Source organism: Myotis nattereri (genome assembly GCF_964212035.1).
Source record: "Myotis nattereri genome assembly, chromosome: 5".
In the NCBI taxonomy this organism is placed as follows: Eukaryota; Metazoa; Chordata; class Mammalia; order Chiroptera; family Vespertilionidae; genus Myotis; species Myotis nattereri.
This window is the reverse complement of record NC_138080.1, coordinates 2912404-2937172: the sequence shown is the minus strand read 5'-3', so window position 1 is coordinate 2937172 and position 24769 is coordinate 2912404. Positions and strand designations below refer to the sequence as shown.

The following is a 24769-nucleotide window of genomic DNA, read 5'->3' as shown; positions in this document are numbered from 1 at the left end:
ATCATAACGCAAATGCCAAGGGCAAAAGACAAAGAGAGAATCTTAAAAGCAGCAAGAGGAAAGCAGTTAGTTGCCTACAAGGGAGTGCCCATATGACTGTCAGCTGATTTCTCAACAGAAACTATGCAGGCCAGAAGGGAGTGGCAAGAAATATTCAAAGTGATGAATAGCAAGGACCTACAGCCAAGATTACTCTACCCAGCAAAGCTATCATTCAGAATTGAAGGTCAGATAAAGAGCTTCACAGACAAGGAAAAGCTAAAGGAGTTCATCACCACCAAACCAGCATTGCATGAGATGTTGAAGGGTGTTCTTAAAGAAGAAGGAGGAGAAAAAGGAGGAGGAGGAGGAAGAGGAGGAGGAGGAGGAGGAGGAGGAGGAGGAAGAAGAAGAAGAAGAAGAAGAAGAAGAAGAAGAAGAAGAAGAAATAAAAAATATGAACAATAAAATGGCAATAAATATCTATCAACAATTGAATCTAAAAATCAAAATAAATGAACAAGAAATCTAATGAACAAAATAAACTGGTGAATAAAACAGAATCAAAGGCATGGAAGCATGGAACAGACAGGAATATCAGGGGGAAGGGGGAAGGAGAGGGGGAAAGAGATTAACTGAAGATCTCACCTATGGATACAGACAGTAGGGTGGTGAAGGCCTGGGGCAGGGCGGGAACTGGGTGGAGGGGAGCAACCAGGGGGAAGAAGGGGACATCTGTAATACCCACAACAATAAAGATTTTTTAAAAAGAAATCAATGAGAAACAAACAGTGTTCCACTTAAATTCTGTGTCAGCGTCTGGGAGGGCTGCAGGAAGCCCTGCCTGAGGGGACGGCGTTTGCTGCCATCTAGTGGACATGGGGAGTAAAGCCGCCCATGGCGCTCAGACAGCTAAAGGGGCGCATTTCCAAGACAAAGGGGTGAACTGGAAAACTTCCTACAGGCTGAAAGCAGGAAGCGGACCCAAGTGGTGTTTGTGTTAGGAAAGTATTTTTCAAAATGTGTTTCCCAGCCTGCTAGCATCACAGTCTCCAGGAGTGTATTCCACCTGGACCTACCGAACCCGAAATGCTAAGCTGGGGCAGCGGGCCGGACTTTTCCTGGGGAACAGACGTTGGGCAGCTGCATGGGAGCGCTGTGAAGGCGCTAGTGTGTAAAAGCTAAGGTCTGTGCCGCAGGAAATCCGGGTACTTGGTGAATCCAAGTGTAAAATTAAATTAAAATCGAAAGTCCTGAGTGACGTATTTTGCTTTGCTGCTTATTTCGGCAACGCCACCCAAATGGGTTGTGGCAGTCCGCTGGCTATTTCATGAGGTAGGATTCCAACTCTGTGCAGCCCCTCACGGGTTTACAGGGAAGTCCATGGTTGGCACTTCCTGGTGAGTACCAACAAGCAGTTGGGCCATCAATACGCTCTGGGTGATGAGGGGAAACAACACCTGAATTGTGGAAGGACCGATAGGACGCTTTAAATGAACACCTTATTATACAGTCAGCCTATTACTGACCGACTTTTTAGCGTTAGAGGACGGTTTTGTGAACTTTTTTTTTAAATGTTCAGGGGGCAGGGGGAGGGCTAAGGGGTCTGCCATGCAAGAACGGGACATAGTTGCTTTTTTACTTTTCAAGGAAAAAGAAATGTGATTAAATGTCACAAAAGAAAAAAGCTGAATGAAATCAATTTAATTGTTTTTGAAATAAAAGCAATTTTTGGATCAGAGAAAATTTTTCAGATTCTCGGCTTGTTTGGCTTTTTTCTCTTCAAGATCAGTCCTGACTTCTGCTTCTGACTCAGAGGATTCTAGAAGTTCCAGAAAACCCACAAAAGTCCCCCGGGGTTGGAAAGGCGGCTGGAATTTTAGGCTCCTCCCTGCACCAGCGCTCAGCCTCTGAGAACTGCTTTGCGCTGCTGGCAGGGCGCTGGGGTTTGCAGGCCCGGGGTTCACTCCTTCTGCTTTTGGAAACTGATCCCACTTCTGGGGCAAGGGGATCGGTTACCCTGCAGAGGCCTGTGCTGACCCTTTGTCCTGGGACAGTGGCGGGAAGAGGGATGGGAGCAGCTGTCTGCCGCGGCCTCAGAGCCTGGGGACTGGCCGCCCTGCCAGGCCCCACTTCCCTGGAGAGGCCCCTAGAAGCGTCCACTCTCGGGTCCTGAGAATACATCTCACCCCAGCCTTTCCCCGAGAGAGTCCACAGGGCATTTCCCGGGCACTGCGCTTGTTTGAGTTCACATTGGTGCTTCGAATTGACCACAGCTGACGTTGGGTTTCTCTTTAAAAAATATAAAGAACCAAACTTTTTAAATGCTGGTCTCCTCTTTGTAAAACCCTCCAACAACGAAATGCCAAGATAGCAGATGACGACAAAGGATAAAAACTTGGCAGCAGGCCGAGCAGAGAGCAATAGAGGCACAGGGACCCAGAAGGCATCAGTGAGGGTGAAGTAGGACAGAAGAGGCAGCGATCCCAGTGGCACACTCCCTAGGTCAATAGGAAATTAACGCGGGCACTGCTCCATCAGCACCCACACTGCTCCATCAGCACTCACACTGCTCCATCAGCACCCACACTGCTCCATCGGCACCCACACTGCTCCATCAGCACTCACACTGCTCCATCAGCGCCCACACTGCTCCATCAGCACACACTGCCCCATCAGCACTCACACTGCCCCATCAGCGCTCACACTGCTCCATCAGCGCACACACTGCTCCATCAGCGCACACACTGCTCCATCAGCACCCACACTGCTCCATCAGCGCACACACTGCTCCATCAGCGCTCACACTGCTCCATCAGCGCACACACTGCTCCATCAGCGCACACACTGCTCCATCAGCGCCCACACTGCTCCATCAGCGCACACACTGCTCCATCAGCGCCCACACTGCTCCATCAGCACCCACACTGCTCCATCAGCACCCACACTGCTCCATCAGCACTCACACTGCTCCATCAGCACACACACTGCTCCATCAGCGCACACACTGCTCCATCAGCGCACACACTGCTCCATCAGCACCCACACTGCTACATCAGCACACACTGCCCCATCAGCACTCACACTGCTCCATCAGCACCCACACTGCTCCATCAGCGCACACACTGCTCCATCAGCGCACACACTGCTCCATCAGCGCACACACTGCTCCATCAGCGCTCACACTGCTCCATCAGCACCCACACTGCTCCATCAGCGCACACACTGCTCCATCAGCGCACACACTGCTCCATCAGCGCACACACTGCTCCATCAGCACACACACTGCTCCATCAGCGCTCACACTGCTCCATCAGCGCCCACACTGCTCCATCAGCACACACTGCTCCATCAGCACTCACACTGCCCCATCAGCGCTCACACTGCTACATCAGCACACACACTGCTCGATCAGCACACACACTGCTCCATCAGCACCCACACTGCTCCATCAGCGCACACACTGCTCCATCAGCGCCCACACTGCTCCATCAGCACACACTGCCCCATCAGCACTCACACTGCCCCATCAGCGCTCACACTGCTCCATCAGCGCACACACTGCTCCATCAGCGCACACACTGCTCCATCAGCACCCACACTGCTCCATCAGCGCACACACTGCTCCATCAGCGCTCACACTGCTCCATCAGCACACACACTGCTCCATCAGCGCACACACTGCTCCATCAGCGCACACACTGCTCCATCAGCACACACACTGCTCCATCAGCGCTCACACTGCTCCATCAGCGCCCACACTGCTCCATCAGCACACACTGCTCCATCAGCACTCACACTGCCCCATCAGCGCTCACACTGCTACATCAGCACACACACTGCTCGATCAGCACACACACTGCTCCATCAGCACCCACACTGCTCCATCAGCACACACACTGCTCCATCAGCGCACACACTGCTCCATCAGCACACACACTGCTCCATCAGCACCCACACTGCTCCATCAGCACCCACACTGCTCCATCAGCACACACACTGCTCCATCAGCACACACACTGCTCCATCAGCGCTCACACTGCTCCATCAGCACACACACTGCTCCATCAGCACACACACTGCCCCATCAGCACTCACACTGCTCCATCAGCACTCACACTGCTCCATCAGCGCACACACTGCTCCATCAGCACCCACACTGCTCCATCAGCGCTCACACTGCTCCATCAGCGCTCACACTGCTCCATCAGCGCACACACTGCTCCATCAGCGCACACACTGCTCCATCAGCACACACACTGCTCCATCAGCGCACACACTGCTCCATCAGCGCTCACACTGCTCCATCAGCGCACACACTGCTCCATCAGCGCACACACTGCTCCATCAGCACACACACTGCTCCATCAGCACACACACTGCTCCATCAGCACTCACACTGCTCCATCAGCGCCCACACTGCTCCATCAGCACACACTGCTCCATCAGCACTCACACTGCCCCATCAGCGCTCACACTGCTCCATCAGCGCACACACTGCTCCATCAGCGCACACACTGCTCCATCAGCACCCACACTGCTCCATCAGCACACACACTGCTCCATCAGCACTCACACTGCTCCATCAGCACACACACTGCTCCATCAGCGCACACACTGCTCCATCAGCACACACACTGCTCCATCAGCACACACACTGCTCCATCAGCGCACACACTGCTCCATCAGCGCTCACACTGCTCCATCAGCGCCCACACTGCTCCATCAGCGCACACACTGCTCCATCAGCGCTCACACTGCTCCATCAGCACACACACTGCTCCATCAGCGCACACACTGCTCCATCAGCACACACACTGCTCCATCAGCGCACACACTGCTCTATCAGCGCCCACACTGCTCCATCAGCGCTCACACTGCTCCATCAGCGCCCACACTGCTCCATCAGCACACACTGCTCCATCAGCACTCACACTGCCCCATCAGCGCTCACACTGCTACATCAGCACACACACTGCTCGATCAGCACCCACACTGCTCCATCAGCACCCACACTGCTCCATCAGCACCCACACTGCTCCATCAGCACCCACACTGCTCCATCAGCGCACACACTGCTCCATCAGCGCACACACTGCTCTATCAGCACCCACACTGCTCCATCAGCACACACACTGCTCCATCAGCGCTCACACTGCCCCATCAGCGCCCACACTGCTCCATCAGCGCCCACACTGCCCCATCAGCACTCACACTGCCCCATCAGCGCTCACACTGCTCCATCAGCGCCCACACTGCTCCATCAGCACTCACACTGCCCCATCAGCGCTCACACTGCTCCATCAGCACACACACTGCCCCATCAGCACACACACTGCCCCATCAGCACACACACTGCTCCATCGGCACACACACTGCCCCATCGGCACACACACTGCTCCATCGGCACACACACTGCTCCATCGGCACACACACTGCTCCATCAGCACACACACTGCTCCATCAGCGCCCACACTGCTCCATCAGCACACACACTGCCCCATCAGCACACACACTGCTCCATCAGCGCCCACACTGCCCCATCAGCACACACACTGCTCCATCAGCGCTCACACTGCCCCATCAGCACACACACTGCTCCATCAGCGCCCACACTGCTCCATCAGCACACACACTGCTCCATCAGCGCCCACACTGCCCCATCAGCACACACACTGCTCCATCAGCGCCCACACTGCCCCATCAGCACACACTGCTCCATCAGCGCTCACACTGCTCCATCAGCACACACACTGCTCCATCAGCACACACACTGCTCCATCAGCACACACACTGCTCCATCAGCACACACACTGCTCCATCAGCGCTCACACTGCTCCATCAGCACACACACTGCTCCATCAGCACACACACTGCTCCATCAGCACCCACACTGCTCCATCAGCGCCCACACTGCTCCATCAGCGCTCACACTGCCCCATCAGCACACACACTGCCCCATCAGCACACACACTGCTCCATCAGCGCCCACACTGCTCCATCAGCGCCCACGCTGCTCCATCAGCGCCCACGCTGCTCCATCATCACACACACTGCTCCATCAGCGCTCACACTGCTCCATCATCACACACACTGCTCCATCAGCACACACACTGCTCCATCAGCACACACACTGCTCCATCAGCACGCACACTGCTCCATCATCACGCACACTCCTCCATTAGCACAGCTCACTCCTCCAGTTTAGATTTTGGGCCCTCCCCCTGGGCTCCCAGCAGCAGAGACCACAGAGCCCATATCGCTGTTGTGTCTGTGCTGCTCCTGGGAGTGTGGAGCCGCAGCTGTTTTCTATCTCGTGCCCTTTACAGCGACCCCCACGGCGGACATCCGGAAGGCTCGCTGTGGGCCAGGCGCCCCTGAACACAGCGCACTGATTCAGTGCGTCCTCATGACTCCAGAGTGACACCTGTCACTGTCCCCCCTTCCAGCCAGGGGATGAGGCCGGGAGAGGCGGCCTGGCCTCTGCTCAGGCAGTTTGCCTCTTGGCACTCCAGGAGCCTTCCTGCCAGCTGTCACCTCAGCCCACGGTGTTTACCTTGGGCTTCCCCTAATCAAACCACTTCTGTTTTAACTTAAAAATTGGGGGGAACATTTCTCACGTTATTGTTACTGGACGTGAGGGCTTTCTCCCTAGACCGCCTGGTGTGCCACACCATGCAGGCAGCTGCAGGCGTGAGGCTCCAACAGGCACGTGCGGTGTCTCTAAGCAGTGACCGCACCATTTCAGGCGTCCCTACCGCTGACTGAGCCCTAAGCACCGCCCCTCCCCCTCCCTTACAAGTGTCTCTCACCTGGGGCACCCAACCCCAGGGCGTTTAGTCAGTGTCTACCTTTGATGTAGATGGTCATTTCTCAGACAGGTGCGCTGTGGTGGCTAATGGGCAGGTCCCCTCCCCGTGGCCTCCGACGGGCAGGTCCCCTCCCCTGGGACCTCCAATGGGCAGGTCCCCTCCCCTGCGGCCTCCGACAGGCAGGTCCCCTAAAGGGAGGCTGTTACTGCTCCCATGCGCCTTCTCCACCAATCGCTAGTGTCTCTCACCTGGGGCACCCACCTCCAGGGCGTTTAGTCAGTGTCTCCCAGGAGCAGTGAACCCGGAAGGGAGCCGGTGGAGAGCGCGGGAACCACTGCTAAGCTCTGTGGGGTCCCGGGCAGGTTAGTCAGCCTCTCTGTGCCTGAGAACCCCGAGATCTAAAAGCGGGGATAGTGTGGTACCTGTCCTGGAGGACGGCTGATTAAAGCAGCATCCACGCAGGTGGCCAGAGGGGGTGGCTGGGGTGGGGTGGGGGGGCTGGGTGCAGGGGTCCAAGGTGCCGACCTCAGCGATCACAGAAGGGAGTCCTGCGACCGCCACTGATTATGCTGCGCATCGTTATTTGTTTTCTTTTTTTTTTTCTGCATCGTGTGTTTGAAAGCTGCTAAGAGTAGGTGTTAACCATTCTCATCACAGGAAAAACCCTGTAACTATGTGGGGTGACCGTGGTGGAGGCTCATGGGGGTCACACTGAACGTGCGATCATTTCCCAATGTGTACAGCATCGAATCACTGTGTTGTACCCCTGAGCTATGCTACGTCCGTTATCCGTCAATAAAAAGAGAGAATCTACGGGAGATCCTCGCACAGTCCCGGGCCCGCCGTCTGTGCTCAGGGTGCTGCCATCCGCACAACTTCGGTACGTCTTGCACGCTGTGCTGCCGGGGGCAGAGGTGATGCTGGGGATCCCCCCACCCCCCCGGCTTAGACCTCAGTGCTGCCGGGGCCTGCGGGTGGCCTTGGCGAGAGATGTCACACCAGGCCACCAGGCGAAGACACCAAGGGCCCCGGACTCCTACCGTGCCCCCCGAGGAAGCACCAAAACAGAGCACTGTGCTGCTTCCTATTGGCCTGCTCCCTGCTCCCTTCTCCCTTCTCCCTGCTCCCTTCTCCCTGCTCGACTGGCTGCCTTTTCAACTCAGAGCCAATTGCGACCCTTTGTTGTTTTTTCAAGAACAAATCATCAACAGTTCCCAAGAGGCTCCCAGCAGGGCCAGGGGAGCAGGTGTCTCCGTGGTGTGTTCAAAGGTTCTCGTGACCTTGAACCTTGTTCTCACCAGCAAGGGGGGGGCGTGCAGGTGGGGGGGGGGCGGGGGGCTGGGCCGTGGGTCCCGGGGGTTGATTTCATTGGGGACCTGAGTGTGTACTTCACGTCATAAGCACGTGCTTTAGGTGAACACACCAAGAACATGGCCAACATTCAGAACCAAGAAAGTAAAGGAAAAAAGCTAAGAAATCCCATGTGTCAAAACAGAAAGTCACTTAAATGACAGGAGCCCAGGAAGCCTCACCGGCTCTCCTTAACCCTGAGACCCACCTCGCCAGCCGGCCAGCCTTGGAGCCAGGAGTTGAGACAGGCCAGGCAGGCTGTGGTATAAAATGTTTAATTAAACTTCTCTGCATCTGGCTGCCTCTGAGCAGTAAGGTCTGTGATTTCCAAGTGCCGAACAGGAACGTAGTGTACAAATGTGCAAACCGTGGAGGCGTGACTTTTTGAAAATTGAAGAAAGTGTCCCTGATGACAGCAAGGAGAGGGGGTTCTGCTACGGGCCCCCCAGACGCTGTCTCTGTTGTTCCCCACGCCCCATAGGACAGCCCCGGGTTTCACACTTCAACAAGTCAATCGGAAAGGGGAACAGAGATGGGCCGCTCTCGGCAAATCCGCCTGGTGTCTGGCCCCGTGGGAACCTCCAGGCTGGCGCCGGCCCTCGGCCAGCTCTGGTGGGAAGTCAGAGAACTTCCCAGAACGCCGGCTGCTGGCTCTGCGGCTCTGGAGCGGCTGGGTCTGCGTCCCCAGAGTCCATGCTTAGGGGCAGCCAGGGGACCCGCAGGGTCAGTGTCTCTGGGAATAGAGTTGGGGTCTCAGAATGTGCCTGTGTTTCTCATGAACTCTTAACAACTTTCAGCACACACTCAACAGCCCTGACTTCAGGGAGCAGGCTCGCAGCCCAGGGCTCCCCTCTGGGAGCGGCGTGAGCATTTAGCTTTTCAGAGAACAATCGTTCTTGGTGGCGGTCCCCTGAGCCCTGCCCGCCCATGCCAGGGTCCCAGCCGTGCGGGCAGGTGCCTGAGGACGGAACCGGCTGGGCCCTCTGCGGGGAAGAGACCACCTGGGACCTAGGGCTGCGGGCCTTGTGTGCTCAGAGGCGTCACTGACAGTTCCGGAGTCAGGGACCGGGACGGGGGTCACAGCAAAGCGACCTCCAAGGATTCCCACCGAGAACCCAGCCAGGGCAGGGTCCCCCTTCAATGTGGACCCCTGGTTCCGACATCTCAGACGTGACTTGCGAGCAGCCGGACCTGAGGCTGCGGGAGCAGACACTGTCCGCGTACCCACCGCGCCCACAAGGGCCCCACGCTCCAGGCATGACGGAGCCTGGCTCACGTTCACGCCACTTGTCACGCGGGCTGCTCTTCCTACGGGCACAGTGAGGGCGTCTTGTGACGGTTAAATGAGGGAGATGCTACCAAGAACGATCACGCTGGATATATTTTAAAGTACAGACTTGCACGTGCTCTGGGAGGACAGCCCAGATGCGAGTGATTAAGCATATTCCTAAAAGTGTGCGGGTTATACCGTCAGTGAACAGTCACAGTGCAGACACGGTGCGTTCTTCCCTCTCTCGGAACAAAAACATGCCTGTAGTTGACATATCAGAAATAAAATCGTAACTGTGCGGAGATCAGAGTGGCAGTCCTCAGCTCCCATCTCCCCAGCTCTGTGCTAACCTGCCCCCCTCCCCCCATGAGACCGGGACACCCGGGGTTCGAGCGTGGCGGCTGGAAGGGAGGCTTGAGGCGGTGTGGGAACCTGTGAAGAGGGGTTCACGTAGGGTCCTGGGGGATTCAGCGCTGTGGTCACCTCGCACTGACACTGCAGGGCCTGTGATTGCGTGTGTGCTCCTGGGGGTGGGCACACAGGTACCTCACATCACAGGCGCCCAGTCGGTCACGGGCACTGTGGTGCTGACGGTGAAATGCTGATTTGCAGGAGCCGCACCTACACTCAGCTCAAAGGGCCAGAGGAGAGGCAAGGTGCCCAAACTAACACAAGCTGCCTGCTCCAAGCCCGCAACCGGCCAGCACAGCCCACACCTGCCGCCACCACCAGCCACCACCACCCAGGCGGCAGAGGGTGCCGGGGAGGGAAGCTGAGCCCCTGCACCCTCGGTCTCCCCCTGCCCTGCTGGCGCCCTGGCCACGGCTCCCCGGCCACTTACCCCACAGGCAGGCTCCCAGGGGCCCTGGTCGGGAGAAAAGGCAGAGGGTGCCTCTCTGGTTCCAGGGAGCAGGCTTGGCCTCTGGCTCGCACTGCCCACCTGCGGGACAGGTAGTGGGCCTCTTCCCCGGGTGGGACAGGTGCCACCCAGATGGCACGATGCCCAGGGCCAGGGGGAGCTGGGCTGCCCTGCCCACCTGCCTGGCATGTGCCTCAGAAGCTTTTTGGGAGCCATGACAGTCCTAGTTAGGCTCGTGTGGTGTTAGTCATGGACCCCAAAAAGGGCTCTGCTAAGGTCACCACCTGTCCAACAGCAAGTGGACCAAGGGCACTTCTCCTGCCTGCAAACCGCAGGCCCCTGGGCACCTGGGCGGACTTCAGACACCGGCTACCCGTGAGGGAGGATCTCCAGTTGACTGCCTGGTAGCCCATGATCCTCCCGCTGACTCACGCCGTTCTCTGCACGCTATGTGAGGAATGCGAGGGCTAAAACCATCTCCTCGCCGGCTCGGCCCTAAGCAGCCTTTTTTGGTTGTTCTATTAGGAAAGAATGCAAAATGCACAGCATTCACCAGACTTCCTGTGCAGGGAAGAAGAAACGCAGACGGCAGCGTTCTGTAAAGGGCAGATCGCACCCTCCTTCAGCCTGCATTCCTCTGCTCACTGGTTTCCCACAGGGCACGCGAGAGCCCGACTGTACCTGTGTTTGCAGCCTCTGCGTACACTGCCCCCAAAGGCCCGGGAGGTGTCCCAGAGGGAAGGCAGGAGACGGGCCTCCTGTTCGCAGCTGACGTAGGTCTCCTCTGGGTGCTGTGTCTCAGAAACACCCAAGGCTTGCAGTTTTACGGGGAAATGGACATGCCCACCTGTGAGCCAGGGGGTCACATTCCGTGCCCGGTTGTGGGATGGATCCCCAGTAGGGGGCGTGCAGGAGGCAGCCGATCCCTGATTCTCTCTCATCACTGACGTTTCTCTCTCCCTCCCTCTCTGAAATCAATAAGAAATAAAGGAAATGCAGATGTTTGGGGAGCATTATCAGAGAAATGTCCGAGAAATAGCACAGGTCAGAGCAGCTCAGAGAGGGAAGATGTTGAAAAACGTACATTGAGCAGGTGAAGAAGAAAGTAACATTTTAATAGGATGGTGGGAAAGAGAGCGGGCGGAGTGACAGCAGAGCAAAGGCGCGCAGACGTCCTCGCGGGTCACAGTGGGGCCTCGTCCCTGCACCCAGACACGTCTTCCCGAGCGTCTCTACCGCGTCTCCCCCCCCGCCCCCCCATGTGGGGTGATGTTCCCCCCAGAGCCGCCAAAAGTGCTCTGTGATCTACCTGAATTCACGCTGAATACTTTCCAACGTTGCTCAGCCTCGGACTTAAAATAGCTATGAGCAAGGTCTTCGGGTTCCTGTCAGTCACGTGGCCGACTCCGCGGCCAGCTGGGCGAGGGCAGGGTGTGAGCAATCCCTACCCTCAAGGTAACCTTGTCGGAATCCTCCTGGTCCGTCAGAGGTAAATCATAATGTGAAGGTGCGAGATTAGAGCCGCAAGGCACAGTGGGAGGAGGAGTTGTCCAAAAAAAAGCCAAAGAAACACAGGGAAAAGAAGGCGGTGAGGTCACTGCGAAATGGTGCTGATCTCGGGGTGCACTCACCCTCCGGCCTCCACACACCAGGCCTGCTGCGCCACCAGCACCCTCTCTCCAGTCACGTGGTCTCTGGAAGACGCCTGTCACGTGGACCTGCCTCCGAGGCCCGCCCATCTGCCTACCTTCCTCCACAGCCGGCCTCCACCCCAGCAAACCCCAGGGGTGATGGGGGCGGTGGGAATCGCTGGCGAAGGGCGGTGATCACTCTCCGCCACCCTCCCCCCCATCCCGTCTCCATGTGTGTCCGACACCTGGCAAGGAAGCGAATACACCTCCCTGCTCAGCAGTGACCAGGGCCCTCTCTCTCACCCAAACCAACGCTGCACCTGCCAACAGTCCCAGGACTCCTCCGCAGTTCGCCCAGGTGGCCGAGGTGCGGACCGGAGCTGGTCCTGCCCTCGGTACATTCCTTACCCCTAAACACTAGTAACAGAGATAAAACACTACTTCAAAAAGAAACCGCCGTCGGCATGTGCTGGTGACTCGAGCCCTTCGCCCGGGAGCTGGGCTGGGCGCAGGTGGGTGGTCACGCTGGTCACTGACCACTGCCTGTCTCCGCTAACACACGCACCCTGAGGACCTGCTTGCTTAATATCACGGCACGCGGCTATGGGGGGTGCCCCGGATTTAAGTGCGCAAACAGGATCGAACTGGCTGCGGTCCATCTGAGTTGGGTGTTCGACTCATTGACCCTATGGTGCTCCTTGGACCCACAGTGGGAGGCGGCTTTGAAATTAAGTAAGTGGAGGACTCGCTAAGCATTCCGGGGACGCAAGTAACACTGCAAACCATCGCTTCAAGCAAAGAGGAAACCGGGCGACCGCCACAGATTACCCTTCCGCGATCGAGGGTTTCCACACCTGCGCTGTGACGCCACTCTTCTTGGCCGAGAACTTGGGCCTCGGTGCCACCAAATACGCCATGGAGGCCACCTCTGGCTTTGGAGAGCCGGGGACGCCCGTGGGCACCGGAGATGCGCTGACCGGGGAGGCGGCCTCGGGGAAGAAGGCCGGCTGGGGGCTGTAGGCCGGCAGCGAGTACACGGACGCGGCCTGTGTGTTGGTGGGCGAGCTGGCATTAGTGGGCGAGCTGGCATTGATGGCCCGGGGCGGGAGGGCCTGCCTGGGGGCCGGCCCGGGGTTGACCTTGGCCGGTGACCTCTGGGGGAGGCCTGCCTTGGCATCTGGGGGTTGGAAAGTGAACAGGGATGCATTGAGCTGGTAGGGCTGGTGCTTCATGACATCCAGAGCGTTGAGCGGCTTCTTGCCCTTCTTCTTGCTGGTTTTGGAGGCCTGCGGGCCGGAAGGCTGGGACTTGACAGCCGCCAGCGGGTAGGAGGGCGAGTGGATGGGGTTGTAGGCCACCGGGGGCGGGGCTCGCACGTTGGAGGAGTACTTCCAACCGGCAGGGAGCGACGGCGTGGGGGACTGGGCGCGAGCGGTGTGGGCCTGCACCGTGTCGGAGTCCACCACATACTTCTCCATCCTCGACTGCCTTTTGGCGAAGAGCTGGGCCCCTTTCCCCTGCATCCCGGGGAGCTCGCTGGGCTGGCCGGCAGCGCCCACATGCGAGGCGCTCCCGGCCGGAGTGGGGGCCGCTGGCTTGGCGGTGTGGTTCACGCTGGCCACCGCTGCCTGGGGGCCTCTGAAGGGACCGGCCAGGTTGAGGGCACTGGCGGGCCTGGCAGGAGGGTAAGACGGCTGCGCTATTTTGATGGATGACGCCACGGATCCCTGCAAAGGCGGGGGCCTGGGGAAGGCCGGCTGGGGGGCTGGACCCACGCTGGGAGACCAGACTGGGGACACGGGAGACACGGGCGTCGCGGGCTGGGAGGAGGAAGAGGCCTTGACTGCCGGCTTCGGGGCCACGGGCGGGGGCGTCTTCTGCTTGGCGGCGGCGCCGTGCATGAAGTTGCAGGCCTCGGCCCCGAGGCTCAGGTAGTCTTCCTCAGGCCCCGAGTCGGCCCCCGCGCCGCGCTTGCCCTCCGCGCTCTGGAGGAGCGACAGGAGCTCCGGGTTCGGGCTCACCTTGGGCTCCTTGAACGTGAACATGGGCTTGGCGGTGCTCCTGCGCTTGGCCTCCTGCAGGATGCCCGTCCTCTTGGCGGGCACGGCGATGCGCTCGTCCCGGGACGCGATGTGCTCCGGGTGCCAGGGCGCGGGCTGCGGCCACGGCGGGGGCTGCGCGGGGCCGGCCGGGGGGCTGGTGGCCGCGCGGGCCGGGCCCCCCGGGGGCGGGGTGACCGCGGAGTAGGGCGGCGGCGCGGGGAAGTCGGCCGTGGGGCTCGCCACGCTGCGGGGCGGGGAGAAGGCGGCCGCAGGCTGGGCCCCGGGCGCCCCCGGGAAGGGCCGGGCCGTCCTGTTCACGGGCGCCGCCCGCGGGGCCTCCGCCGGGCCGGGCGCCGCCCCGAAGCCGTTGTGCTGGGGCGCGAGGCCGGGGCCCTGGCTCACCTCGACGTAGCTCCTGTGCACGGAGCTCTGGGCGCTCACGGTCGCCTCCTCCGTGCGCCGGTAGGAGGTCCCCGCGCTCAGGCCGTCGTGCGCCCCCGCCGGCGCCCCCGCGCGCGCCCCGCCCTCCTCCTGCTGCGCCGAGATCTGCTCCATCCTCTCCCGCCTCCGGGCGAACATGAGCGCCCCCTTGCCCGACGTGTCGGGGAGCATCTCCATCTTGTCCCCCGCGCTCAGCCGCTTCTCAAAGTCCCCGAGCCCCGAGTCCCAGTCGAAGGCCACGACCTGCGCGCTGTCGTCGGGGTCGGACGGCAGCTCCTCGTCGGCGTCGGACTCGCTGGCGCCCAGCAGCGCGGCCTCGCAGGGGCTGTCCCAGCCGTCGTCCTCGGGGTCCCCCGCGCCCCCCGGCCGCCGCAGCTCCCCGGTGCCGTAGCTGACCAGCGTGAACCTGCGCGCGCGCCGCCGCCGCTTCTTAAACATCTGCACCCCGCGCGAGTGCGGGCTGGGCGCGGCCGTCAGCAGCTGCGCGATGCTGCGGCATCGGGACTTGGCTTCCTTCACCTGCTTCTCCGACAGGCTCTCGCTCCTCCGCAGCCCTGGGGGGGGGGGGAGCAGGTTGAGGGGCGGCCAGGCTCCCAGCCACGCCCGCACGCACCCGGAAAAGAGAGGGGACCCTGCCTGCGCTGGGCTCCACGCGGAAGCCACCCCACCCACCACCCCTCCTCCTCCTCCTCCTCCTCCTCCTCCTCCTCCTCCTCCTCCTCCTCCTCCTCCCCCCTCTCCTCCTTTCCTTAAAAGGCTGAGCTTCTAGAACCCACCGGCCTGGCTCAGTGGTTGAGCGTCACTATGAGCCAGGAGGTCCCGGGTTCGATTCCCTGGCAGGGCTCATGCCCGGGTTGCTGGCTCCATCCCCAGTAGGGGGCGTGCAGGAGGCAGCCGACCCGTGGTTCTCTCTCATCAGTGGTGTTTCTCTCTCTCTCTCCCTCTCCCTTCCTCTCTGAAATCAATATATATATATATGATTATATATATATATATATATATATATATATATATATATATATATATATAATTTTAAAGTCTGAACTTCTACAGTGCCACGTGGAACTCTGTGCATGTGAGTCCAATACCCGTGTGTGTCTGCCCATCAGAATCCAGGCCTCATCGTTTGTTTCTGGGCGGCCCCTACGCTGCAGCAGTCAGTGGTGCCCAGCGAGTCTTAGCTACTAGGGTGCAATCAAAACTAGAAAGGAGTTCACTTAAGGGCAGTCTGCTCTGAAACGCACGTCGGGGCATACCTCGTGCTTCCGTACTTCCAAAATAAAATGTCAACAGAAAACGAGTGCCAAGCATGTTTTTAAAAAATCGGGGGTGGGGGAGGGGGGCAAAAATGTTATTTAGCTTAATTAATGTAATGACGTTAAATATTCAAGTTTTCTTCTTCTTTCCTTTCTTTCTTGCCTCTGACTTCCCCTCCAGAGTCTTTCCGTTCCTGGAGACTGAACTAGCATGAATTCAGAAAACTATGTGAATACTTGAAAGGACTGACTGAATCGTGATCCATAATGATTCAAACATTAGGCTGCTGGGAATGTAATAAACTTTAGCTACAAAGTTGTCTAGATAAATTCAAATGTGACTTTAGTTGCAAAAATCCATTGTGCTGGGGTACAAGAGTGAGTGTAAATCTTGGGGAAATTTAAAAATTACATGATTAGTGACCCTTTCACCTGTGGGTAAGAGCTAACAAAAAATTAAATCATTTAAAATGAGAGTTTGACAGTTTCAAAATTTTAATTTAAAATTTTATCATTATTGTCATAAAAAAGGAACTGGTGACAAATTAATTTATCGCAACAATTAATCATACGCATGCATTCAATGAAAATGAGCATGATTCACAAAATATGTTTTGAACTCCTCGGAATAGTTCAATGGAAATTTCAGAAAAAAACTTGTTTAGTATTTTATGATTGAAAATTAGCTCTTTTTGTACTAAAAAATTCAGACTTAATGGTTAATTTTAAAACAAAGAATCAGAGTAAGAAATTTTATAACAAAGTTACAGGTAGCCGCTGGCAATAATATTTTATTTAGAGGAAATAAAGTGTGTGGCCATTCCTAAACGTAAGTTTTTCTTGACTGTGTTATACAACTCACTATGAAACTGACAGTCACAGTTGCACACTTGTCGCTAACACCCCTGCCAACACGCCAAGTATGTGCATCCGCCTGCATGCACTTGTTTAAAATCTATAAATGTGACCGTGCCTACAGATGCTGCAGGGCTACGCAACGATTGACAGCACTTGCCAAGGAAGCTACAAATGGTTGTGCTAAAAATACACCTTGACAGGAATGACAACAGGCCAGAAGACTTAATCTACTGCTTGGACTAACCAAGTTCATTACTGTCATAGATCATTCAGACACCAGTGCCTTTCCCCTCAGCCCTCACCTCCTCAAATGACTCTCCAAAAATGTGTGGCAAAAAGGAAAGAAAAGAACAAAAGTCATAAAACCCAGCGGCCACGCTCATCCTCACTCTGCTTCCTCTAATCACTCCCTGGGGTGCAAGGAAACCCGGGGGTGGGGGGTGGGGGGGAGCCTGGCATTTAAACTCGTGTTCTGTGTGAGGGCATTTAAACGCTCCACGTGGCCCCGGGGCTGGCCTGGGCGTGCAGAGGCGGTGGGACGCCCTGCGGCCGGTGAGGGCTGGCGGCGGGCGGATCGTGTAACTGCCGCCGCCACATGTCCCTGTCCGTCAGCCCCCTCCTGCAGGCATCGTCAGGCTGCGGGCGGTTCGGTTCAGAAGCAGGCTCTGCTTTTCGCATCAGCGGTGCAGCCTAGTGCCACAGACGCCGCTGAGCAGCAGGCTCCACCGCTCCTGACGTTAAACTCGGAGTCCACGCCACGTCCAGTACTCGCGTGTGCCGCGCGAGCGTGGACTAGGGCAGCATTCTGAGACAGGCCCGGGAGGCAATGCTAACAGTGTGCTGGTCTTTCACAGTTCCCGTGCCCCTGGGGCAAAATGTGCATGAAAAGCAGGGAACTCGACTCCCAAGTTCAAACTCGCTGCTTCCAATTCAGACACTGGCACCGTCTGCAGTTCCATTTGGGCGGGGGGTAGTGGGTGTTTTGGTGCATTAATAATTTTTTAATTGTGTCTCAGTGAAAGGCAGAAGAAAAAATCTTTAAAAGAAAAAGCCATCCATGCAGGCGAGCAGCAGCAAGATCCCCGGCCCCCAGCCCCAGCCCCAGCCCGAGCCCCCAGCCCCCAGCCCCCAGCCCTCAGCCCCAGCCCCAGCCCCAGCCCCCAGCCCCCAGCCCTCAGCCCCAGCCCCAGCCCCAGCCCCCAGCCCCAGCCCCAGCCCCCAGCCCCAGCCCCAGCCCCAGCCCCAGCCCCAGCCCCAGCCCCAGCCCTCAGCCCCGCTGGCCCCTGCAGGACTCACGTGCGTGGCGCGCTCTGTGCTTGTGTGGTCTGCTGTGATCCCTTTCCTCGCGCGGATCGTCCCCCTGCTCCGTGCCTTCTGAGGAGACGGCAAAGGCCACCAGAGAAGGAGGTGCTTCTGTCTGCCCTCCTTCCAGCGGGGAGGCCACACGCCCCGCCCCCGCCCGCAGCCCGCACCCTCCCGCCAGCTGCCCGGCGGCGCAGTCCAGGATCAGTTCCACGCGCGGCAGCCCCGCGGCCCCAGCGGCCGCCTCCTGGACCACTCTCAGCTCCTGGCCCCTGCGGATCTGGATGACCTTGCTGGACCTCAGCGAGGCCTCCCCCCTCTCACTCGTGGGGGCTGAGTTGACGTGCACAGCGTTGGGGTCTGGGTCAGGGCTCTGAGGTGTGTCAGCTCCCAGGAGGGCCAGGGCGGGGGCCCCGGGGGCCGTGCCCATGTCCTGAGGCAGGGACAGCTGTAGCTCAACCACGGGGCCGGGCCAGCCCACGGCTGCCTTCCTTTCCAGCAAGACCCCCTCCTCTGCTGCACGTCCTCTCGGGGGGCCAGGCGTGTGGGGCGCCTCGGTGTGACTCGGGCCCATTTCTTCTTCTTTTTTGCTCCCAGAAAAAGCGGGACCACTTTCCGAGTTCTCAGCCAGGGGGGTGCCACTCTGGCGGGGGGCGAGGCGGGGCTCAGCGTCCTGGCTGTGCGTGGCCGGGCGGATCTGCAGGGTGGTGCTCTCCACGCACCCCTCGGCGGGGAGATGCTCAGGGGTCTGGCTTTCCGTTTCAGAGGCCAAAGTCTCCCTTATTCCGCCGGAAGGTCTGTGCACAGAAAAGCCGAACAGTTCCCGACAGTTAGATGCGGGTGCCCACCCCCGCCAGGGTGCCCCCCCGGCCCCTCATGATGGCTGATGCCTGCAAGGCAAGGCTCTCCCGCGTGCCAGCGGCAGCGCGTGTGAAAACAGAAACAGGCAACTTGTGCGTGTGATTATTTAACGGTTTTCCAAATAATGTTTCCTTTAAAGCAGCGGTTCTCAACCTGTGGGTCGCGACCCCTTTGTGGGTGGAACGACCCTTTCACAGGGGTCGCCTAAGACCATCAGAAAACACATATGTAATTACATATTGGTTTTGTGATTAATCACTATGCTTTAATTATGTTCAATTTGTAACAATGAAATTGGGGGCCACCACCACATGAGGAACTGTATTCAAGGGTCGCGGCTTTAGGAAGGTTGAGAACCACTGCTTTAGCCAAGCAAAAGGGCTCACAAGGTATGATACAACCTAAATCCATCCTCCATTCAGCTTTTTTTATGTTTTATTTAAAGACAGGCGATAGCCACATGGATGCTCTTTAGCTGCGCTTATTTGGTTGTTTTCAAAACGTGTTTATGAGAAAGCACATCAGGGTCTCACTGACTAAGGCTGGGTCTGTCTCTAGACACACCCAGAGGCGCCCGGCGATGTGATCACACAGGTGAGGCCGGGACCCTCTCAGCGGCTCTGCTTTCTTGAAGGGAATGAAACGCACGCCGAGCTCGGGACGAGTGTCTGCCACCCGTGGGCCCCAGCCCAGCCCTCTCGAGTCCAGAGAAATCCTTTTCGAGCTGCCCTGGGCGATTGCGTCATGGAGTATAAATACCCCAGCCGCTCCCTCCTCCCGGGGACCTGCCTCTGGGAGCCATTCCCTTAGAGGGCCTCTGTGTCAGTCCCGTGCTCCTGTTGGGGGAGAGGGGGTGGGGGAGGGGGGCGGGGCGGGTCCCTCTCCACAGTCCTTTGATTCTGGCCTGGACATTCCCAGCTGGTTTTGCAAATTTGGGTTTGCAAGAAGCAATGCCCATTTAAGGGTTAAACAACTTCTTGCTCGAGCTCTGATGTAAATTCTAAGGGCACTTAGAAGAGAATCCCCATTCACAGAACAGCTGGAGGAAATGCCCCATTTCTCACATTTCTAAGGGTTTCCGTGTTTGTTTGTTTTTAAAGAAGCAGCAGGGTCCTCTGCCCCTCTCCCTCCCTCCCAGTGCGCTCTGACCAGCGAAGGGAATCTACTTGAGGATTGACGTGGCCGTACAAGTTCAGACTGTATGAGATTATAATGACTCCCAACTTCGCTTTTGACTGCATTGAGCAACCACAAAACTAAACTAAACAAAAACCATCAAAGGAAACACAGCTTTCTCTAAGCACGTACCCTGTGAAGCTTCCTGGTAAATACAGGGAAAAAAACCCCCGTAATACAGTGTTTCAAAAACACGCTGACAGCTCCTCAGATCCCCCCCCCCCCCCAGTGTAGGAAATGCTGCTACACTCTGTGCCACTGAACGTGAGGGACCCGGCGGTCAGAGGGTTTAACGGAGGAAGGCTTGGGAGGGAACCGGATTAGATCACGTCGTGTTCTGTTAGCCATCACTCAGGAGGCTGAGACGAGAGTCTGACTTCACTCCAACCTCAGACTGTCACGCAGGCAAATGCTCAGATAGGTGTTAACATGTCCTGGTGGCCAGCGTGACAGGGACACACATGACTACAGTCATGAAAGCCTGGGAGGCTAACCCTTCTACCTGAAGATGCTCATGTCCACGCCGTCCACGCCGGCACCCGAGTCCACAGAGTGTGGGTCGCGGGTGGGAAGCAAAGTGGGACACTCCCAGCTCTCTGCCAGGGCATGACTTTATTTTGAAGGAACTAAAGTCTCAGCGGGACCTTTGACCTCCCTGCGAACTGCCTGGAAGAACTGAGGCAGAATCGATACCTGGTCCCGGAACAGGGCTCTCGCTGGAGGTCTACAGAGAACAGGGGCTGGGGTGGGGTGGGGGAGTGTGGGGGCAGTGCTGAAGGAGCCTGGCCATCAGATGCCTCACTTTGAGGCCCAGCGAACATTTGTTTATTAAACATTTGCTCCTTCCTCCCCTTTGAAGTCCAGACCACTTCCCCATCCCCTTAGCTCTGGGGGCACGCACGCCCAGCCTGCCTTGGGACCACTGGTCTTAATGAACCCTGGACATCCAACCGTAATTACATTTGGCTATTTGCTCCTGCTAATCTGTCTTACATCGATTTAATTCTTAGGCCAGCCAGAAGAACCTAGAGTAAAATTTCCTGCTCCCCAACACATAATTATATAATTTAGAAAAACATCTTATTTTAATGAAATTTAAGATAATAGAGGCTTAATGATGAAGAAGTGTTTTAGGACCGCCTGACCCAGCTATCTCTGGGCAATTGTCCAGGAAAAGTAAACCAGTTGCCTTTTAGTGATAGAGGACAGTTATGTGAATGGGAGAATATTTTCATTCCAGGAAACAGCATTCAGATACCAGAGTGGTGATGGTGATGGTGATGGTGATGGTGGTGGTGATGGTGATGGTGATGGTGGTGGTGGTGGTGATGGTAGTGGTGATAGGGATGGTGATGGTGATGGTGATGGTGATGGTGGTGGTGATGGTGGTGGTGATGGTGATGGTGATGGTGGTGGTGATGGTGGTGGTGATGGTGGTGGTGATGGTGATGGTGATGGTGATGGTGATGGTGATGGTGGTGGTGATGGTGATGGTGATGGTGGTGGTGATGGTGATGGTGGTGGTGATGGTGATGGTGATGGTGGTGGTGATGGTGGTGGTGGTGGTGATGGTGGTGGTGGTGGTGGTGGTGGTGGTGATAGTGATGGTGGTGATGGTGGTGATGGTGGTGGTGATGGTGGTGATGGTGGTGGTGATGGTGATGGTGGTGGTGGTGGTGGTGGTGATGGTGGTGGTGGTGATGGTGGTGGTGGTGGTGATGGTGGTGGTGGTGGTGGTGGTGGTGATGGTGGTGATGGTGGTGATGGTGATGGTGGTGGTGGTGGTGGTGATGGTGGTGGTGATGGTGGTGATGGTGGTGGTGATGGTGATGGTGGTGATGGTGATGGTGGTGATGGTGGTGGTGATGGTGATGGTGGTGGTGGTGGTGATGGTGGTGGTGATGGTGGTGATGGTGGTGGTGGTGGTGGTGGTGGTGGTGGTGGTGGTGGTGATGGTGATGGTGGTGATGGTGATGGTGATGGTGGTGGTGGTGGTGGTGGTGGTGGTGGTGATGGTGGTGGTGGTGGTGGTGGTGGTGATGGTGGTGGTGATGGTGGTGATGGTGGTGGTGATGGTGATGGTGGTGATGGTGGTGGAGGTGGAGGTGGAGGTGGAGGTGGTGGTGGTGATGGTGTTGATGAGGATGATGACATGATGACTGCCTTTTGGTGGGTATTAATTTGAGATTCCGTTTTCAATATCATCAGTTACTTAGTTGGTAAAGTCAAAGTACTTAAGAGAAAATAATAGTCATGATCCCATTTACTGAAAGTAGCAGAGAACCAGTCCGATGATGTGTGACAGTAAATATGTGTCTGAGACTCAGCTTTAAAGCACCCGGGGATTTTCCCAGGAGGCACCACAGCCAGACAGGACCTAGTAGGGAAAGTGCCAGCCACAGCGTGTTCCGGGGAGCTGGCCTCACTGCGGCAGTGGAGGCACTAAAAAGGGAACAAACCAGAGAAGGCATCTCCCCTTGTGGACGTGATCAAACCTTCGCGGAGATGGAAGTGCTCAGAGAGCGGGGCTCTATGCAGGGCCCTGGCACGCGGACTGCACGCCGCAGCCTTCCTGCTGGGTCCTCGCCAAAGCACGTGGCGGTTTATACATAAGTAGGAGCCTGAGGGCTTGCACACTGGGCTCGATGGAAAACATTTAGGTGGGAGGTGCTGAGAGTAAAGTGAGATTTCTTTTATTTTCAGAAGGTTTGGGCCACATGAGTCGTGTTTGTATAGAAGTGGAATCAGACCTGGCCTGTGTTACTCAGCGGTTAGAGCATCAGCCCGTGCATCAAAGGGTCTCAGGTTTGATTCCTGGTCAAGGGCAAATACCTGGGTTGCAAGTTGGACCCCCGGCCCTGGTTGGGGCATGCAGGGAAGGCAACTAATCGATGTAGCTCTCTCATATGGATATTCCTCTCTCTCTCACACTCTCCCTTCCTTCCTTCCCTTCTACTCTCTCTGTAACAATGAAAAAATATCCTCAGGCGAGGACTCCCAACAGCAACAACAAACAAACAAGAAACAAAACCAGCCTGGCCAGTGTGGCTCAGTGGCTGAGCATCAACCTATGAACCAGGAGGTCATGGTTTGATTCCCGGTCAGGGCACATGCCCAGGTTGCAGGCTCAATCCCCAGTATGGCGTGTGCAGGAGGCAGCCAATCCATGATTCTCTCTCATCATTCATGTTTCTCTCTCTCTCTCTCCCTCTCCCTTCCTCTCTGACATCAATATTAGAAAGGGGGAAATGAGATCACACTGAATGCAACCAGCGGGGGGGGGGGGGGGGGGCCCTCTGACTCGCCCAGGAAGGCTCCCTCCAGGGTCCAGGGCTTTTCTGTCTGGAGTTATTACAACGCGATGTCAGTCTCCCTGCAAAGCTGGTGCAGCCGGGGCTGTGGTTTGCACACAACGGAAATGTGGATGCTACTGTTTGTGTATGTGTGATTGCTCCCATTGTTTTATTGTTTAGAAAAATATATATATTTTGCTCTAGCCAGTTTGGCTCAGTGGATAGAGTGTCGGTCTGCGGACTGAAGGGTCCCAGGTTCGATTCTGGGCAAGGGCACATGCCCGGGTTGCGGGATTGACCCCCAGTATGGGGCGTGCAGGAGGCAGCCAATCCATGATTCTCTCATCATTGATATTTCTATCTCTCCCTCCCTCTCCCTTCCTCTCTGACATAGAATATATTTTTAAAAAATAAAATAAATATATTTTGATTGATTTTTAAAGAGATAGGGAGAGAGAAACATCAATGAGAGAAAACATTGATTTGCTGCCTCCTGCATGGCCCACACTGGGGATCGAGCCCGCAGCCCAGGCACGTGCCCTGACCGGGAATCGAACCTGTGGTCTCTGGGTGCATGTGTCGACGCTCAGCCACCGAGCCACACTGGCCGGGGTCCCCCATATTTTCTTTTGTTCCTATGTTTAAACTTTACTTCTGCATTTTTAAGCAATTAGTGGGGAGGAAGGGTATGGGGAGATAAAATTAACAAGAGATTTGCGTTGATAGTCCAAAAACTTTATTCTAATCACCCAGATTTGGTCTCAGGAATCTGGCTGCTTTAAGGCTTTTGTTGTTGTTCTCCTTCTCCTGGGCATTTCTTTCTTGAAAAAGTTAGTGTGTAGTGTAATGGTTTGCTATTTAAATGTTTTTAATCCATCTGTGAATTATACATCGGTGGTCCTGACCCACCACAAAACCTTGATCTGGAAGGACTAAATTATGTTCAACATGCTGAGCTGTCTAAGGAACTAGGTTTAAATAACTGAGGTTTCCAATGAAGTTCTTGAAACAAAGATTTCCAAGTTAATTTTCAATCACCCAGAAAATTCAGTAGGTCAAAGCCATCAGTTCTCAGACCCTGTGGCCCTTCTGTCTGCCTCACTGACCTCCGCAGGGCACCCATGTTTATGCGTTTATGTGTCGGAGGCTGTCCCTGTCCCAGCAGCGTGCAGGGCGAGTGCCCCACCCCTACCGTGCAGGGCGAGTCCTCCCCCCCACCCCCCTGGGCTCCTACCGTTTGACGAGCATGTGCAGCGAATCGGCCACGCTCTCCATGAGCCGGATGACCTGCGGGTAGGTGAGGTCCGCACACGGGTTGCCATTGATGGAGACCACTTCGTCCCCCTCACAGAGCCCGGAGCCTGACGCTTTGCTCTGGCTGCGAATCTGAGTGGAGCAAACAGGAGGCGACAATTAGAATCATCAATGTGCACACACCATGCGCCTTCTCCGAGAGATGGGTCTGGGCCCAGCACGTGGATCTGCAAGCTGGAGAAGCAGCCCTGGCTTCATTCATTGTTAACCTGTGAGACCACTTTCCACATGTTACACACACACACACACACACACACACACACACACACACACACAATGTAGCAATGTAGTGTGTACCATGTCAGCCCTGTCTTCATCCACCTGT

The 24769-nt window shown here is 56.6% G+C and overlaps 1 protein-coding gene across 1 annotated transcript in view; it reads right to left on the bottom strand.

Annotated features, from left to right (window-relative positions):
• Window positions 1–24769, bottom strand: part of SYNPO2 (synaptopodin 2) — a gene marked incomplete at both ends in the record, with an annotated part of 141072 nt that overhangs the window by 16848 nt on the left and 99455 nt on the right. The window contains 3 exons of the mRNA XM_081093061.1: window positions 12756–14938; window positions 17795–18597; window positions 24365–24516. Coding sequence (XP_080949187.1) covers window positions 12756–14938; window positions 17795–18597; window positions 24365–24516 — 3138 coding nt within the window. The remainder of the gene's footprint in view (window positions 1–12755; window positions 14939–17794; window positions 18598–24364; window positions 24517–24769) is intronic.